Genomic DNA, 18,685 nt, shown 5'->3' on the forward strand with positions numbered 1-18,685 from the left:
AAAAAAATCACCTGCTTTAGGCTAGGGTCATACGAATATATTCTCTCATCTGATAAAATTGGGCCAATTTATGCAAATTACACTTTCATCAAACTTTGATCAGAATGTGATCGCAGTTTTATCAGATTCACTCGGACGAGTAGAGAAGATGGACAAAAAAAAATGTCTTCATCTTCTCCATTCTGTCAGTCCGTGGAAATCGGACTGCACTCAGATGTTATCCGAGTGCAGTCCAATGTTTTCCATTGACTCACTGACTTGCATGGACGAGTGCGATCCAAATATTGGTTCAAAGTAAGGCATGCAGCTATTTTTTTCCGCGGACCACCTCTGTCCAATGAAAATACCATAGACTGACATTGGATTGAGTGCAATGCGATGTTTTGTTGGATCGCACCCAGACCGATAACGGCCATGTGCACGAGCTCTTAGGCTAAGTGCAGACCATCGAGAGAATCAGGTGGATTATGAAAATAACACTGATCAAACTGTGATCAGAGTGTGAGAATAGTGTGATCCAATTCTCTTGGATGAGGAGAAGATCAAGAAAAAAAAATGTCTCCATCTTCTCTATTGTGTCAGTCCGTTGAAATCGAACTGCAGTGAGATGGTTTCCACAGACTCGTTGACTTACATGGCTGAGTGCAATCTAAATATTGGATCAAACTGGGGCACGCAGCGATTTTTTTCCTGACATGTGCACGGCCCCATAGCATAACACTGGTCAGAATGTGATCCAGTGTTTTGTCTGGTTACACTCGGAATGAAGATACAGCCATGTGCACGAGCCCTTACTCCAGAAACAGCACCACTCTTCTTTGGATTGTATGTAGTATTGGTGATGTCTTGACATCAGCAACATTAAAAGCAGGAGAGTGGCACAATTTCTAAAAAAGAAGCAGATCCATTTTTCTAATCCGGTAAAAACATTTAAGGCTTTGTTCACACTGAGTTTTTTATGTTGATATTAAAGTGAATCTCATGCAGATTTGTTGCGGAATTTGCTGTGGATTTTCAAATGTGCAGTGAAAATCCACATTATAAGTTGGCCGGTTGCAAATGTAGAATCTGCACTGCAGGTCCATTTCTGCACGGATTCCGCACTGCAGGTCCATTTCTGCACGGATTCCGCACTGCAGGTCCATTTCTGCACGGATTCCGCATAGATTTTTCACTCAGCTCATCAATAAGATTTGGTAAAACATAGTGCAAACATACCCCAGGTTACAAAGTATTCCTAGCCTAAGTTTAGAGGTTCTCTCACTTTCAGGGTGTATTCACACAAATCTGTTTGAAAAACAGTAGGGAAAAAAAAAAAGAAAAAAAGATTTTACCATAATTAGCCAATTTTGCTCTGCATTTTTATCTTTTTTGCCGTGCTGATTATGCAAGTAAGGCCACGGCCCCACTATCAGCATTTGGTCGGTATTCGGTCAGTATTTTTTCTCAGTAGTTGGAGCCAAAACCAGGTGAGGAACAATCAGAGAAAAGGTATAATAGAAACAAGTCACCAATTCTGCATTTATCACCCACTCCTGGTTTTTGCTCCCACGCCTGAGAAAAAATACTGACCAAATACTGATAGTGGGGCCGTGGCCTAAAACACATTTACTTTTTAAAACAAAAAATCTGACTCATTCATTAACAGATCGCAGTGAACTGTGTTAATTTGTTTGTAGAAAGGGGAGATTAGTTTAGGCTGTGTGCCCACTATGCGTTTTTCAAGCGTTTTTGATGCAGAATTTCTGCAGCAGAAAGTTGAAACGCTTTAAAAACGCTTGGTAATCTGTGCCCCATGATCCCATGTTCTATGCCCATGCTGCGGAATTTCCTTGCAGAAAAATCCGCAGCATGTCCATTATTTGTGCGTTTCTTCATGCGGATTTGAGGTCCCAATGCACTTGAAAAACGCAAGTCAAATCCACATGTAAAAACGCGTCAAAAACTCATGTAAAATCCGCAAGCGTTTTTGACTGCCAAGAACATGCAGAAACGCTGCAGAAGTTTTCTGCTTCATTTCTGCATTGTGGGCACATACCCTTAGTGGCTGCCTGACACCACAGATCTCTGTGGAACCAATAGGGTCAGACAGGAAAAAATCCAATCTATTGGTTTCCCCTTGTACTAATCTTGAACTGACCCGACCCTGATGCTTTGAAGTCTATTTAGTATTCTGTTCTATTGGATAGAATTGTCTGTCTTTATAATATACAGCATATAATCCTGTTTATGTAACCACTCATTTGCATTTCATTTATATTAATTACAGAGCCAGCTCATGCAGTGTGACATTAGGGTGTAGTGTCCCAAAAATCAATCACTGCTTTGTTTCTGTGGGAAGAGTTAATATGTGCTGCCATTCTGCAAAGATCCAACCTGGGAACCACTTATTATGGTTGTGGACCATCCTTTAGTTTACAGTGCAGGTGATTCTTGCTTGATATATTCTGTGGCTATATGTCTGGTAGTTAGGGGACTCACCTTTGGAACCCCTGCCTAGTGTAGAGAGTAGGAGTCCCCTGACCTCTAATCCTTTAAGTGAAGTGGACTGCTGGCTGGTACATCCAGGTGGAGACTGAGTGGAACATTTGTCTGTATCTAGTGTATAGGAGTACACACTGTATCTAGTGTATAGGAGTACACATTGTATCTAGTGTATAGGAGTACACACTGTATATAGTGTATAGGAGTACACATTGTACCAAGTGTATAGGAGTACACACTGTATCTCTCATCTGATAAAATTGGTCCAATTATGCAAATGACACTTCCATCAAACTCTGAGCAGAGTGTGATCACAGAGTTATCCTGTTCTCATTGATGAAGAGAAGATGGGAAAAAAAAAAGTCTTTATCTTCTCCATTCTTTTAGTCCCTGGAAATCGAACTGCACTCAGATGTCATCCGTGTGCAGTCCAATGTTTGCCATGGACTCATTGACTTGCATGGCCGAGTGCGATCCAAATATTGGTTCAAACTCAGGCAGACTCTGTCCAATGAAAACATTGGACATGTGCACATTGTATCTGGTATATAGGAGTACACACTATATCTAGTGTATAGGAGTACACACTGTATCTAGCGTATAAGAGTACACACTGTATCTAGCGTATTAGAGTACACGCTGAGTCAGGTGTAAAGGAGTACACACTATACCTAGTGTATAGAAGTACACACTGTATGCATTGTATAGGAGTACACACTGTATCCATTGTATAGGAGTACACACTATCTAGCGTATAAGAGTACACGCTGTGTCAGGTGTATAGGAGTACATGCTGTATCAGGTGTGTAGGAGTACACACTATACCTAGTGTATAGGAGTACACACTGTATTTAGTGTATAGGAGTACACACTGTATCTAGCATATAGGAGTACACATTGTATCTAGTGTATAGGAGTACACATTGTATCTAGTGTATAGGAGTACACACTGTATCCAGTGTACAGGAGTACACATTGTATCCAGTGTATAGGAGTACACATTGTATCTAGTGTATAGGAGTACAGACTGTATAAAGTGTATAGGAGTACACACTATATAAGGTGTATAGGAGTACACACTGTATGCTTAGGCATCTGTCTACAATAGGGAAGCAACAAACAAAAAGACATATACTGCGTGGTATACAATTCCAAAATTGGCCATTGTAAAGCCGAAACATCGCCACATCTATGGGCTAAATTAAGTCTGTTTTGGAATTGTGTTCCATGACCACCATGACTTCAGGAGGCGCATGCTCACTTTTATTTGAACTTGAGCTGCTTTTACTCCTTTTTCCATACAGCGCGTGGTACATGTTTCTTTACAGTCCCCCTGTGTAGAAAAGGGCAGTCTGCAATAAAACCAAAGTCATGCAGACGTATACCTGCCAGACGGAGGCTGATAAAAACGCACTTTTGGCCTCCATCTGATGAAAGAGGGCCTAACGGAATGATTACAGCACTGTAGCACGTCGTTTACTGGGTGCAGCAGCAGGGCCGGCTCCAGGTTTTTGTGGGCCCTGGGTGAAAGAGTCCCAGTGGGCCCCTTTACCACATACCACGATTCATGATGCACAGATACCGCAGAGAAATATATATATATATATATATATATATATATATATATATATATATATAGTACAATGCTGAAGATTTCACTTCTTACATTACATGAGCGATATCTATTGTAAATTCTACAAAAGGTCAGAAACCGGCGAATCCTCACAGCGCTCAGTGCTGACCGGACAATATAGTCCTCCATACAGTATTAAGGGCACCACATAGTCCTCCATACAGTATTATGGGCCCAATATATTGCTCCATACAGAATAATGACCCCACATAGTCCTTAATACAGTATTATGGGCCCTATATATTGCTCCATACAGAATAATGGACCCCATATAACGCTCCATCCAGGATACCGGCCCCAATATAACACTCCATAGAGGATACTGGCCCCCATATAACGCTCCATACAGGATACTGGCCCCCATATAACGCTCCATACAGAATACTGGCCCCCATATAACGCTCCATACAGAATACTGGTCCCCACATAATGCCCCATGCAGGATGTCACCTCCCCCCATATAATGCCCCATGCAGGATGTCACCCCCCCATATAATGCCCCATGCAGGATGTCATCACCCCCCCCCCCATATAATGCCCCACGCCTCCATACATATAAAAAAAAAATAATCAAATACTCACCTCAGTTCTCACCTGCTGCTGCTGCTCTGGACTCCAGCGTCGCCAGCGTCTTCCCGCTCTGCACTGTGACGGCTCAGGAGAGAGCGCGGTGTAAAGACGTCACCGCGCCCTCTGACCTGAGACGTCAAGTGCAGCAGCCGTGGAAGAGACCGGAGCTGCTGCGGAGGCACGGGGAGAGGTAAGTATTGTGCCAGCTGCTGGGGCCCTGAGCCTGTGGGGGGGGGGGGCGCAAGGGCTGGCACCGGCGCTGCTCACAGGTCCCATAGCACGCCGGGCTGCCAAACGGTGAGTGCCCCCCCCCCCCCCCCCGGCACTTGCCGGGTTCTGATGCCGACCCTGTGCAGCAGTTATGACATAATCAGAGTTTTTAGATGTAGCAGAAAGCTAACGCCACTCACACTACAGCTTTTGTGTACATTTTCTATTGACAGTGAGCTGCTAATCAGAGGAGGGGGCATGGTTGGACAAAGGCAGTGATAATGTCCTGGTGATAAAACACTCATTGTATTGACACAACAGCACACAGCCCAGTAAGTGACACATTGCTGCAATCAGGGTCTCAGCCCCTACATTATGCTGCCCTCGGATTACATAGCAAAAACCTGCAGACAGATTCCCTTTAAGGATAGATTCACATATCGCGCATTTGGTGCAGATTTTGGTTGCAGATTTTATTTCCACAGAATCAGTGTGGATTTTTTATTTGCTATGGAAAGAGTGAAATCTGTGCCAAATCTGCAACAAAAACACTAGCAAAATCTGCAAGTAAAGGCAATGTGTATGGAGGACGGTGACCTGCTGATGGTCGGGAGAGATATCGATCATACATGTCCTATTCCAGACTGCTGATTGCATTATTCTCCCAGAGACAAGCTGCCAGACTGTCAGTTGATAGTCATCTAATGTGTATGGCCAACCTTAATACACAGATTCTGCTTCAGAAATTCTATAGAAAAATCTGCTCCAAATTTGCAATGTGTGAACCCAGCCTAAAGGTGTTTGTCCATCCTAATAATCCCACAGGATAGGTGAAGAGTTGCTGGGGGTTCAACTGCTGGAACCCCACCGATCCCCAGAACTGAATACTGGACTCTCCTATTAGAAAGGAGCTCTGGTTCAGTATTCACACCATAACTTTATTCATTCCACCTATCATCTGTCCTGTGGGTAGGTAGTAAGTTGTAATTGTAATACATCCCCTTTAAAGGGTCATTCCCAACATGACAAGTTATTGACAGGATAGATGAGAACTTGCTGATTGTGGTCGCCTGACTTCTATTCATTGGCTATGTGACAGCTGGAGAAGCTGTCAGTCCTATAGATGATGAATGGAGCAGTGGACAGACTCCTCCATAGGAAAAGTGGCAACCAATCAGATTCCAGCTCTCATCAGATCTACACTGAAAAACTGCAGATATAGAATTATGTCTGGGAAATCCGACAACTTGTGGTGCAGTCAGGACAGTTCTCTTGGATTGTCACCCACCTTATCCCAGACTCCTGAATGTACTGCTGTATCCTTGGGCTCCAATATTATTAAACTGCCATCAGTGCTCTAGGAAAGCTGGGTAGTGTAATCAGAATCATATATAAACGGCAGCTGTATGGAAATGGCAGCAAAAAATAAAAAAATGTAAAGTTTTGGGAAAAGTTGTAAAAGTTTCTGCTGGCATGATGTGTGTGACCCTGCGAGTGCTCCGCAGCCTCAGCTCTGCTGACTCTCTCCATTCTGTGTTTAGGCCCCGCCCCTCACCCGCCTCATTTCTCCGCCTCCTCCGACTGAAGCTACAAAATGAGCAGCGCCCACCCCAGGCTCACCCAGAGCGGAGCCGCGGCTGCAGCAGCAGGAGCAGCGCCCGGGGCGGACCCAGCAGAGATGCCGGCCACAGAGAAGGACCTGGCGGAGGACGCGCCATGGAAGAAGATCCAGCAGAACACGTTCACCCGCTGGTGTAACGAGCACCTGAAGTGCGTCAACAAACGCATCGCCAACCTGCAGGCGGACCTGAGCGACGGGCTGCGACTGATCGCACTGCTGGAGGTGCTGAGCCAGAAAAAGATGTACCGCAAGTACAACCAGCGACCAAACTTCCGCCAGATGCAGCTGGAGAACGTGTCCGTGGCCCTGGAATTCCTGGACCGGGAGAACATCAAGCTGGTGTCCATAGGTAAGAAACGGGGGCCACTGTATACAGGTGATGGGGTGCACTCTATGTAAGGTAGCACACGTACAGTATGTAAGTAGGGGGTACACTATATACAGGTGATGGGGTGCACTCTATGTAAGGTAGCACACCTATATAAGTAGGGGGTACACTATATACAGGTGATGGGGTGCACTCTATGTAAGGTAGCACACCTATATAAGTAGGGCGGGTACACTGTATAGAGGTGATGGGGTGCACTCTATGTAAGGTAGCACACGTGTATATAAGTAGGGGGTACACTGTATAGAGGTGATGGGGTGCACTATCTAAGGAGGAGGTAAACTGTATAGAGGTTGATGGGGTGCACTGTATATAAGGAAGGAGGTACACTATGTAAGTGGGTGCACTGTATATAAGGAAGGGGGGTTAAGATGGTAGACTATGTAAGGAGGGGTGATGGGGTGCACTACATAAAATGTGTGGTAAGCAGGTACACTATGTAAGGGAGTGCACTGTATAGAGGTGATGGGGGTGCACTGTAGAAGAAACGGTAAAGGGGTTTCATTGTATACTGAGAAAGATGCCAGGGTTCACTGTGCATAAGGACAGGTGGTGCACTGTAGAGAGATATTTGGGTCCACTGTATGTAAGTAGATGACAGGGGTGATGGATTGTATATAGGGAGAGGACATGGGGTGACACACAGGGTTTACTGGATGTACATGGGTTGGACGAAAGGATTTGTACTGTATAGAGATGATGGGCACTATATACAGTACATGGCTGAGATAGGAGGAGGAGGAAGTGCACTAGATGTGGCCAGAACAAGAAGAGGTCCATGCTTAAAATTAGTGGATGCACTCGATGGATAGCCGGGATGAGGAGGGCGCTGTGCTATATACATAGGTGGTGGGTGTGTGCTTTGTACATGACAGGGTGGTGTTGAGGGGGGGGGCTATATATGTGGTAGCTTTCCATGGAACAGTACTGGGGTACACGGTGTATAGACATGGTCAGGATGATGGGGTGTGGGTTCTCCATAGACCTGATACAGGGGTACACTGTATATACATGGCTGGGGGGGGGGGGGGGCAGCTATATATGTGGTGGTTCTCCATGGACCTGATACTGGAGTGTGCTTTGTATACATGGCCAGGTGGGGGGCAGCTATATCCATGGTGGTTCTCTATAGACCTGATACAGGGGTACACTGTATATACATGGCTGGGGCAGCTATATCCATGGTGGTTCTCTATAGACCTGATACAGGGGTACACGGTATATACATGGTTGGGGGGGGGGCAGCTATATCCATGGTGGTTCTCCATGGACCTGATACTGGAGTGCGCTTTGTATACATGGCCAGGTGGGGGGCAGCTATATCCATGGTGGTTCTCGATAGACCTGATACAAGGGTGTGCTGTGTATTCCTGGCCGGGGATCATGCTGTATGGACACATGAACTTCTTGTCGCAGGAATCTCCAGTTTCCCTCTGGTAACGCTTTGGGCCTGCTCTAGAGCTGGGGTCTGGGACACTTGCAGCCTGACGTACAGATGTCTCCCATATGTTTCCCTTTATTACAATGACTCTCAGTACAGCTAAGGCCCAGCATGTCTGACAACACCTGACAACCAGACAGACCGGCAGAGTTAGTCTGTCGCACCATGGGTAGTTTTACACAGCGCCTCCAATGTCCAGTCTGGCATCTATGGAAAATTGCACAAGTATAATCTTTGTTTTGAAATTCACACCAGGTGCCCATATTGGTAGGACACCTTACCTCTTTAATGATGGGAGTAGTCCTGGCTCATTAACTCCTTCCTAAGAATTTGGGGATGTTGCCCTCCTTTATGGGGTGCTTCTATCAGGACCCCTCATTAATCGGTGCTCTGCCAAGAGGTTCTTTATTATGGTGATTGGCATCATATGAGCAGTTTCCATTCAGTTCAAATTATCTGCTGCCATTTGTACCAGATCCTGGCCTTGTTACTGGCGAGGTGGTGACACGCATAGCGTTACAGTGCTAATAACGAGGTAGGACTTCAGAGCTTGCTGTATCTAAGAGGATGTTCTGGTCTTCAGATACAGAAGAATGCCCGTCATTCCGGGAATTCCTGCAAATTGCCCCAATTTGGGCAGCTTGGGGGTCGTGCCCTGGGTGATCCCAGCAGACCTATGGAATGTGGTTGCTATGGCTGTTCCTTAGGATCCCCAGACCAGGCATTTCTGGCCAGGAAACATTACACTCATTTTTTTTTTTTTTTTTTTTTTTCCTTCAGACTGAAAATTAACCCATGCTCCTCCAGCACAAAACACTCCTTACCTTTTACGTTACTGTTGGCAGAATCCTAACTTACTTTTTTGCAGGTCCTCCTACAATTCAGTGCCCAGCTGGTCTTTCCATATACTTGAGGAAATCTACAGCGTTCCTTCATTATTTCACAGCCTGTACAGTATTTGTGCCTTAAGGGTGTACTTTTTTTTCTCACAATATTCTTATAAAGGACCAGATTAATCACACAAACCCATTAAAGGCGGCTGGTGGATTTTTGGGAGTGTCAAGTGTTACAGCTCAGAAATCTGTTTGTAAAACATGACGAGACAAGATTCTCAGAAGTATTTTGAAATTTCATTGCGAGCCCGCGAGCGGTGCCACTCAAATATGATCCCCTCTGGGCATGGGTGGAAAGCCAAAATTTATGAGCAGATTCAGGTCCAGAAATTTTATTTTGGCTTGAGGGGGTGTCCTGGTCTAGATAAATCAGCTATCCACCAAATAGTGATAATGGTTAGATTGGTGTGGGTTACATTGCTGGGACCCCCCCCCCCCCCCTCCCGGTGATTGCTAGCACAAGGGACTTCAGACAGGAGGTGGCTGATTTCGTATGCTTGGTCTATAGAAGATGGTAAAAGTGCAGCACTGCTATTTATTTCTTTAGTGCCATAGACTTTGCGCATGTGCCCTCCTGCTTTATTCTAAGTCTGGCACTGCAGATAGACAAATGCAACAATGCTTTTTAAAGAGAATACACAGCAAAAACATGGTGACAATCTGAGAGCACAGTATAGGGGCTGAGACCCTGATTCCAGCGATGTCACTTACTAGGCTATGTTTTGCTGTTTCAATACAACTGGTGGTTTATCAGCAGGAGATTATCACTACAGGACTAGGTGTCTCTGCCTCCTGGTCCAACCCCCCCCGCTCTGATTAGCAGCTCTCACTATAGTGTACACTGGAAGCTGTCAATCAGTGGTATGGGAAGGGATGTACACAGCTAAACTGAGCTCTGCTAGATCTGCAGCAGAGAAAACTGACTATCATAACTGCTGCACCCAGCATATGAAGTGACACATCGCTGGCATCAGGGTCTCTCCCTACATCATGCTGCTGTTGGATTACAAAACCTGCTGATGGGTTCACTTTTATTCTTCATCAGTGCTATAGACTCTGGAGTGTTGGGGAGCATGTGCGACCAAGTGCCTCATTCGGCCTCTTAGCCATGGTTCTGTGGTCACAGTAGAATACAGGGCATGGGTCTCTCCAGTCCATGGTCACACAGGCTTCCACTGAATATATACAGATATGATCCTCTGGCACTGCTAGGGAATAGCCCCTCTGTGGATATGGTTAGATAAGGGTTTTTCATTAGAGGTTTACAGAGTTTGTCAGATTTCTGTACAGATCATCTGGACGTCTGTGGCATATGCAGATTTAGTGGAGGTCTCGACGCAGCCCTGTGACTTCTGAAAAATTTGCTTACTAGGCTGAGTATTGGGTGAACATTCAGCTTTGAGCACATTACATTCCTGGTATAACATGGGTGCCTGTGTCAAAGCTGGAGCATGTTCACAAAAGTGTACAAAGAATCGAGACCTATAGTTACATCCCACAGCTGTAGCAGTTTAGTAGTTGACATTTTCTTTGCCCTTGGGGTTAGTTAATATAATAACTTTTATTTTTATAGCGCTAACATATTCCGCAGCACTTTAGAATTTTAGAGGGGAATTGTGCAGATGATAAAGACATTACAGAATAACACAACTCTGATACCAAAAGGAGTGGGGGCCATGCTTACAATTGGAGTCGGATAGATATATATATATATATATATATATATATATATATATATATATATATATATATATATATATATATATATATATATATATATATATATATAATAATATTCCCTTTTAAGGTTTACCAGATGTTGCATTAAAGTTCTGAAATGGCCTGATATGGCCACACCGTCCAGGTGATGAGGATTGTAGCAGTCCCTTTCTACACTTCATTAGTCTTTCCTGGTTGAGGATGATTCATTACAATTACGAGTAACTAGAAGTTGTTTTATTCAAATTGGTGAATGAGGGTTTGGGAGCTTTGATTGCACCTCACTTTTGCTGCAGATACCCAACGTCTCTGCCATTTTTAGGCTGGGACTACAGTGACAGCAATTCTCAGATCCAGTGTCAAAACAAAAATCCTTTGTACAACTTGTCTGCAACAATGATTTTGGTGCTATGAATTTGCTGGAAAAGAGTAACAAAATCAGAGAAGTTGCATTGAAGCCTATGGCAAGTGAGTTGCTTGACCAGTGGCAGATAAGCCAACACATTAGGAAATGGTTTTGACTATTGTAATAGGCTGCGGTGAGACACTGGGATTTTGGGGTTGTGCGACATGTGTATCCCTAGCCTTATTGTTGACCAGTGCTTTTCTATAATATTTGAGGGAGTGATACTTGCCTTATGGCCATGATCTCAAACACCTATTGAGTCTGAAACAATGGCCCAAGTTTATCAAGACTGGTGTTAACACTGGTCTTGATGAGGAGATGGGCTGGAGTCAGATGTCTGATTCATGACGAATTGGGATCTTAGAATCAATGTCAAGTCCTACTCCTGTGTCTGCTGGAGTTAGATTTGTGGCATAGTGAACGCCACCGCTCGTGAAAAATTGGAGCAGTGATTGCCATGCCCCCATCCTGCACTACCCACTTTCAGAGTGGGAAGAAAATCGCAGAGACCCAAAAGTCAAAGTTGACATGCTGCCTCTAGTTGCACCAGAGTGATGCAACTTTAATAAATCGAGCCCAATATCTTGCAATGACTTATCTGATTAGCTATGGTGGAGGTCCCCTTTAAATTGCACTACAATGTTCTCTTTTCTCTATGGCAGCTGAAGCAGTGAGCATTTACACTATACATCTGCTGTTCTCATCCTCTCCTCCATCCTTCGCCCACCTCGTCTTTATCTCTTCTTACACGTGCAGACTTCCTGTGTATCCTTGCACTGTCATCTCGGTGGGCTGCAGCCAGTTCTGTACACGTCCGCCGTCCAGGCTAAGAGTGAATGGTGGCACCACACCCATTCTCCAATTCTCTAAACCACTACTTGAGCAACCACCGCTCTGCATTCTTGTGCTGTATAGTCCTTACCACAAAGTGCTGGTAAGGACTTGCAAATGTGGTTAACCCTTCAATGCCTGGCAGATCTATGTTGGACTGCTTTTCTAGGCATAGTAGATAAGTTGATGTCCTATTTTCCATTTGTCTTTTTACTACCTGTTCACACATTACAAGCTCAGTTTTAAGTAGTTTTGTAATGACTTCTAACCCTGTCCCACTTGTAATGGGAGCATTAAAGCTTTAGCGCAGCAGAGTACAATTATACTGCAACAATCTGACGCAACATGGCAAAACCTCAGCTCTACAGCTACTGCAAGGCTTCAATTCCCAGCATGCTGTTATTTTGGCAGAGTTGTTGTTCAGTGTGGCAGGAGAGATGGCATATTAGATAATTGCATGGCAAGCAACTCTTTAAAGGCGCAGTGCATTAAGCAAGGGTGCTAAACACCAAAGAATATTATCTTTGCAGCTTCTCCTCATTCTGTCACTTTGCAGAGAGCTCCTTTAATGTTAGTTGCCCCTTTTTTTCCAGGTTAGCAGCCAAGAATGACTTCCCTCCATGTTTATTCTTGTAGTTTTTTAAGTTAGCAACTTTACACTTGGGCAATTGCATTATAAGCAATTTCTACTGTGATTCCATAGTTGTGACTTTTTTTTTTTTTTTTTTTTTTAATCAAGCCATCCTAATTCATAAAATAATAAAAGTTAAAAGACCATTTTTGTGTTTTTTTTTCTAGCACAGTGCTGTTCCTGTTGGTCCTCTTGGAAATGTATTTGGTTACAATTAAATCTTAACATTCCTGACAAAAGGTTACATCGGGGCAGTGTAGACAGGCCTAATTAACAGGGGCAATCATATCTAGTTGTCAATTTAGTCTTTCATTACCAGGAGGAATAACAGAGGGAATGCTTAAGAAAAGTCAACTGACAACTTCAGAGAGAAATGTAAGTGACCATATTCCTTTAATACTGGTTAGCTAGCTGCAGTTTCCAAACTTATCAATACACATGCATGCTCTGTTTGGCTGAGTATGCGTGTGTGTTTAACAGAGTAGTGTCAGCGGTCACTTGCTGGGCTTTAATGTTTCAATACAATCAGTGTTTTATCAGCAGGAGATAATCACTACAGGACTAGGTCTTATGTTCAGGAAAGTCAGGATAATCTAACTCGACCTCCACCACTGATTGGCAGTTTGCTTACCATGTACACATGAAGCTGCCTATCAGTGATGTGGGCAGGGTTATACACAGCTCAGCATTCTGAGCACTGCTAGATCTACAGCAGAGAACTGGGATTGTAACAAAACTGCACCAAGCAGCCAAATAAGTGACACATCACTGGAATCAGGGTCTCTGCCCCTACATCTTGCCGTTCTCAGACTACATAGAAAAACCTGCTGACAGATTCCCTTTAATTTTTCTCTCCCCTGACATTTCATGTGAAATTAGGAGGATGGTGTACATATCTGACAGTGGAGATCTATGTATTTTCATAGATGGGCTCCGCATAATGTGTACAATGTTAGTTAAGTGATGGTCCCGTCCATTCAGGTGCACTAGGACAAACAGCACGTCGGTTACAGAACCTGTGTGCCAAGTAAATCTACTGCTCGGGTCCAGGGGAAAGGAAAAGCTTAAAACTCCTGGCAAGGACTGTTCTGTAGTTGAAGTTGTCAGTGGAAAACACTTTTCATATCCGGAAACTCCTTTTGTTCTTTGTGTTTGAAATGTGGGAAATATTTGTCATTCCAAGTCATAGGAATAGCTGCAATGTCCTTCTGTATGGGGGTGAGGGGGTCCCTCCCTGAACACTTATTTGCAAGGGGCAGCATAAATCAACTCCATTTTTTGGTAAAGAAAGGAGATATTAATACTGGAGTAAGGGAGCACCAAATTCATTACAAGACTTGAACCTCTAAATGAATCTGGCATCTCCTACAGCTGCTTTTAGGATGGCATAACTTGTGTAACTTTCGTGGCATACACTATGATAAATTTGTTGGGAGAGCTTCAGCACTCACACCCCAGCAGCTGGGACTTGTGTGTAAAGGCCAAAAAATTTAAATTTGAAGAATCTGGGGCAAACTCCTTTTTGAATCAGGCGCCAAGTTTTCTTTGCTAATTTTACTTCCATGTGTCTTTTGGTTTGACTATGGGGCTCCTAGTAACATAAATGCCCTGTGTTGCCTATTCTAATTTTTATATTGATGCTGTAGAAATGAGGGAATATCCAACTGTCAGGAAGACTTTTTTTTTTTTTTTTTTTTTTTTTCCCCCCCCCTCTTTCCTGGAATTTGGCTTTTAGATATAAAAATTCTCTATTTGGTAAACTTGTCCAAACGTTTTTCTTTTCCTAAAATCCAAAATGTTTGTTACAAATTTCTTCCTATATTATATGAACGGGGTCTATTTCCATGGCTTGTTCTACGTTTTCACATGGAGGCCATTGGGAGCTATCTGTAGAACCATATGTATGTTAGCCACCAAAAAACGAGCCGAATTTGGGGCGCAGGGTGCAATTGCAGCAGGTTTTTAAATCTGCCTCTTTTTAAGAGGATAATATAGATGGCAAACTTTAGTTTTGAGGTGCATGGAGCACCAATCCTTTCATTGGTCTCATATGACATGGCAGTGGACTTTTGCTTTTAATTAAAGGGCCTCTAATTGGCAATTAAGTACGCAAACATATTGTAAATTGTGTAATGGCCAAAGCCAAAACTGATATAGCAGAGGTTGCACAAGCCTCCCCTGTCTATACTTTCCCTTACTTTCTGCTCCGGTGCCCGGTCTAGGCTTTCATACACACCAGAGACTCTTGGCATTCTTTCAAGTGCAGCAGCTGCTGAATAATCTGCTGAGTGGGTTGTTTTTATCCCAATGTCATGGCAACAGCAGCCTCTGGCGTCCCCTTCAGTCTGGACCCACAGGCAGTCTGATTAGAAAGCAGGACCCCACACCCCCCCTCTCTTCTTTCTGGAAGACCCCCAGAGAAGTAATTGCTTAATTGTCTCCCCTTGTAGAAAAAAGACTGCCCTTTTCAGTATTGCAGTAAAGTGTGTAGTTTGGCTTTTAACTTCATGGTCACTAAATTTGGCAAACTGTATTCTTTTTGGCATAGACCAGAGGGTTTAAGTTTGACTTGTTGCAAACTGCAGATGGGATTCAGCATACAGGCTGTCACCTTGCGAAATAATGGCAATTTGTAGTAGAGCGGCTATGTAATTGACTTGGCTTATCCCAAGCAAAACAATGCAGCTTTCCCAGCTTAATATTTATAGAGCGCTTTATTAAAGGCAACAGTGTAACAAAACTTTGTGGTGTCCTCCAACAGTCTGTACTCTGCAGCGCTCCTGTCTCTGCTTCCTCTATGGAATTCAGCATCCCGGGCCTCCTGATTCAAGAGTCCAAAACTAAAGAACTACAGTATGTGCAGATAGTCAGGAGCCGCTGCAGGTTTGAAGCTGCGTATTATACAGTGTCAAACCTGCAGCAGCCAGATGTTGCAGCATGGTGAGTGGGATTTCTAGAAATCCCATGTCCATCATACGTATCTGGGCACCTGTGGATCACCCACAGAAACTGACATGCGGTGCGTCTTTCAGACCCGCAGCATGTCAATTTCTCTTGTGGGTCTGCATGTGGACGTTCCCCCCCCCCATATACTTAACCTCCTAGGAGAAGTTCGCATGAGGGGAAAAAAAATTAAATGACGCTGCTCATTTGCATAATGAGCAGAAGCCGCACGGCTATTCCGCAGTGTCGGGGCTGCAGGTGGTTGCTGACCTTATGCACATAACCTGCATGTGACTATGCCTTTAGAGGGTTTTTTGTTTTTTTTGCAGCATTCTTGGGTATGATTTGTCTACAGTACATATCTAATAATAAAGTTAGTTTTATTCAGGCGCAGAAGGAATTGACATGCTGCAGTTTTCCAATAGTCGGGGGAAAAACAAGCGTGTGCATGAGATTTCTGAAATTTCAGCTTTTGCTGGTGCTGTAAGGCTATGTTCCCACGTTGCAGAAACGAAGCAGAAAATTTCTGCTTCATTTCCGCATGTCCTCTCCCGGAAAAACGCATGCGGAATTCCGCATGCATTTATCGCGTGTTTTTCACGCGTTTTCAACATGCGGAATTGCCTTGCGTTTTTTATTGCATTGCAAAGGCAATTCCGCATGCAGAAACGCAAAATGAATTAACATGCTGCGGATTTTTGTGCGCATCAAAAACGCTGCGGAAACATCCGCAGCATGGGCATAGAACTTGCGGAAACTCATTGGGGACCATGGGGGGCGGTTTTACAAGCGTTTCTGCTGCGGAAATTCCTCATCAAATCCGCTTGTAAAACGCTACGTGGGCACATACCCTTAAGCGACTTTTTAATTTGCATTAAAAAGTGCCTAGTCTAAGACTATGGTCACATGCAGCATTTTTAATGCACGTTAAAAGCTGCTTTTACAGCATCAGCAAAAATGACATGTTTTCAGACTGCTGGAAAACTTTTTTTTTTTTTTAATCTGCAATGTCCGTTCCTTCAGAGTCTTTGCTGTGTTTATTTTTGCACTCTGCAGCATTTTTTTTCACCAATGAAATGCTAACAGTTTTTTTTGTTGTGTTTTTCGCTGTTTTTGGGGAATGAAACGTAATCAAACCTTTACTGTAGACAAATGTGTAATTTGTACCCAAAAAGCAGTGAAAATGCAGTTTTAGCTGTAGGAAAAACACTATGTGAACATGGCCTAATGCTTAAGCTGGAAGTATTGCTAGGTGACTATCCTAAAATTACGGAAGAAAAATGATTGGGCTAGCTATACTCAGTTTTTTTTTTTTTTTTTTTTTTTCTACCAGGGGTGTTCAATCTCTGCAGGAAAAAAAATCCCCAAATTTCCCATATGAACAGCAAGTGGATCTATAGCTTCAGGCCTAGATCATGGACAGTATCAATAAGACTTCATACAAAGATGTGGCAGCTCCCTGCTCTGCAGATGGCTCCAGGTCTGTGCTCTCTGGTTGCAGTTTGTGTACAGTGATACACTTGGCTTCGCTCATTACTCAGGGTGTGGCTGGCGGAGGCTTTTTTAGTTGTCATTGATGCTGCAGAGAACAAGAGTGAAAATGGGTCTTTGTTTAGTATGAAACTTGTGGCTACGCAAGCATTGCAAAACATCTTAGAAGTGGTCGGCCTTTTTTTGTTTTGTTTTTATGACCCATCTGCTACAAGTAATGCCTCTGCTCTGCCCACCTTTGCTTCTACAAGACTCTGAAATTGGATGTAGTGAGGGCCTCCATAATATATTGAAATGAGCAGCTAGTGTACAGGCTAAAGCTGGGTCTGTCAATCGTTCAGCTGCCAGCCATCTTGGCCAGCTCCTATACACTGGAGCACTCCTTCAGCCGAGCATTCCTGTGTTCTGACAGCTGCCGATGGACATCTCTGCCGCTGGCTTAGCTCCTGGAGAGCAAGGCAGTCTGAAATCTGACATGCCCGATTGACACCTTCCCCGACTATCAGTTGTCTAATGTGTATGGGGGTCTTAAGAGTGCACATAACCTTAAAAGATCTGCCACATCGTTTGGCTGGGTGCCAACTCTTGACCACACAATACACCTGCATGCATTCTCTGCAGATTGTGCGTTCAATTTTGCACATGTGAATAAGCCTTTGAAAAGCAGACTGCAATGCCTGGACTGACTGTAGGACAGCCTCATAGAAAGACATGCAGAGGACCAGTCTGGTGCAAGTCTTGGAGCACCAGCCCAACATTTAAGACAGTAATTGTTTGATAATTTGACATTCTCTGATAAATTTGCTTTTTTTGTGACTTATGGTAGTTTTGTAACTGTTCTTGCTTTTCATGCTACCCACACAGATCTCCTGATCGACGGCAAGTAGATGCTTCTGTGTTTGCCAAGCTTTCCTGTATAACTCTTGTAGACTCCCCATCGTGTACTCTCATAATGGTGTGAAGCTCCTGCAGTCTTCATCTTTCCAGCTGTTTGTTCTTGGTCATACAGGATATTTGGGGCAGAGGAGATAAGACGAGAAGGAAAAGGTCTCTTCCTGGCAAATGTTCGTTGTAGATTAGGGTGTTATTGTTACTGCAGCGTGATGGTGCGGGCACATCCCCCTTACACCAATTATGCACAACTTGAAGGTCTATGGAAAAATTGGGCTTTATCCACTCCGCAGAAGAAATGGTGTCCATATTATCACTGACTTGTACCCATGACTCAAATGGTTGTAGTCATTGCACATTTTGAGCTGTGATGTTATATATGCTTTGGTGCTAGTGAATTGGATGGATGCATAATGCCTGCCAACTGCACAGAAGGCCTGGCAGCCACCAAACGACACCTCTAACCTCCAATGCAAAAGTGCACGTCTAGATGTGGGGTGCTTAGAAACTGAGCAGGGTTTTTAGAGGCCAGC

The 18,685-nt window shown here is 43.9% G+C and overlaps 1 protein-coding gene across 4 annotated transcripts in view; it reads left to right on the top strand.

The window, feature by feature from the left end:
* FLNA (filamin A) overlaps positions 1-18,685 on the top strand; it is a 96,828-nt gene that overhangs the window by 36,229 nt on the left and 41,914 nt on the right. For all 4 annotated transcript variants that reach the window (XM_073639860.1, XM_073639862.1, XM_073639861.1 and 1 more), the window contains exon 2: positions 6,439-6,867. In XM_073639860.1, coding sequence (XP_073495961.1) covers positions 6,492-6,867 — 376 coding nt within the window. In that variant the 5' untranslated portion in view covers positions 6,439-6,491. The remainder of the gene's footprint in view (positions 1-6,438; positions 6,868-18,685) is intronic.

This window comes from Phyllobates terribilis, unplaced genomic scaffold (assembly GCF_046119375.1).
Source record: "Phyllobates terribilis strain yellow unplaced genomic scaffold, ASM4611937v1 Scaffold_7__3_contigs__length_470593459, whole genome shotgun sequence".
Classification (NCBI taxonomy): domain Eukaryota; kingdom Metazoa; phylum Chordata; class Amphibia; order Anura; family Dendrobatidae; genus Phyllobates; species Phyllobates terribilis.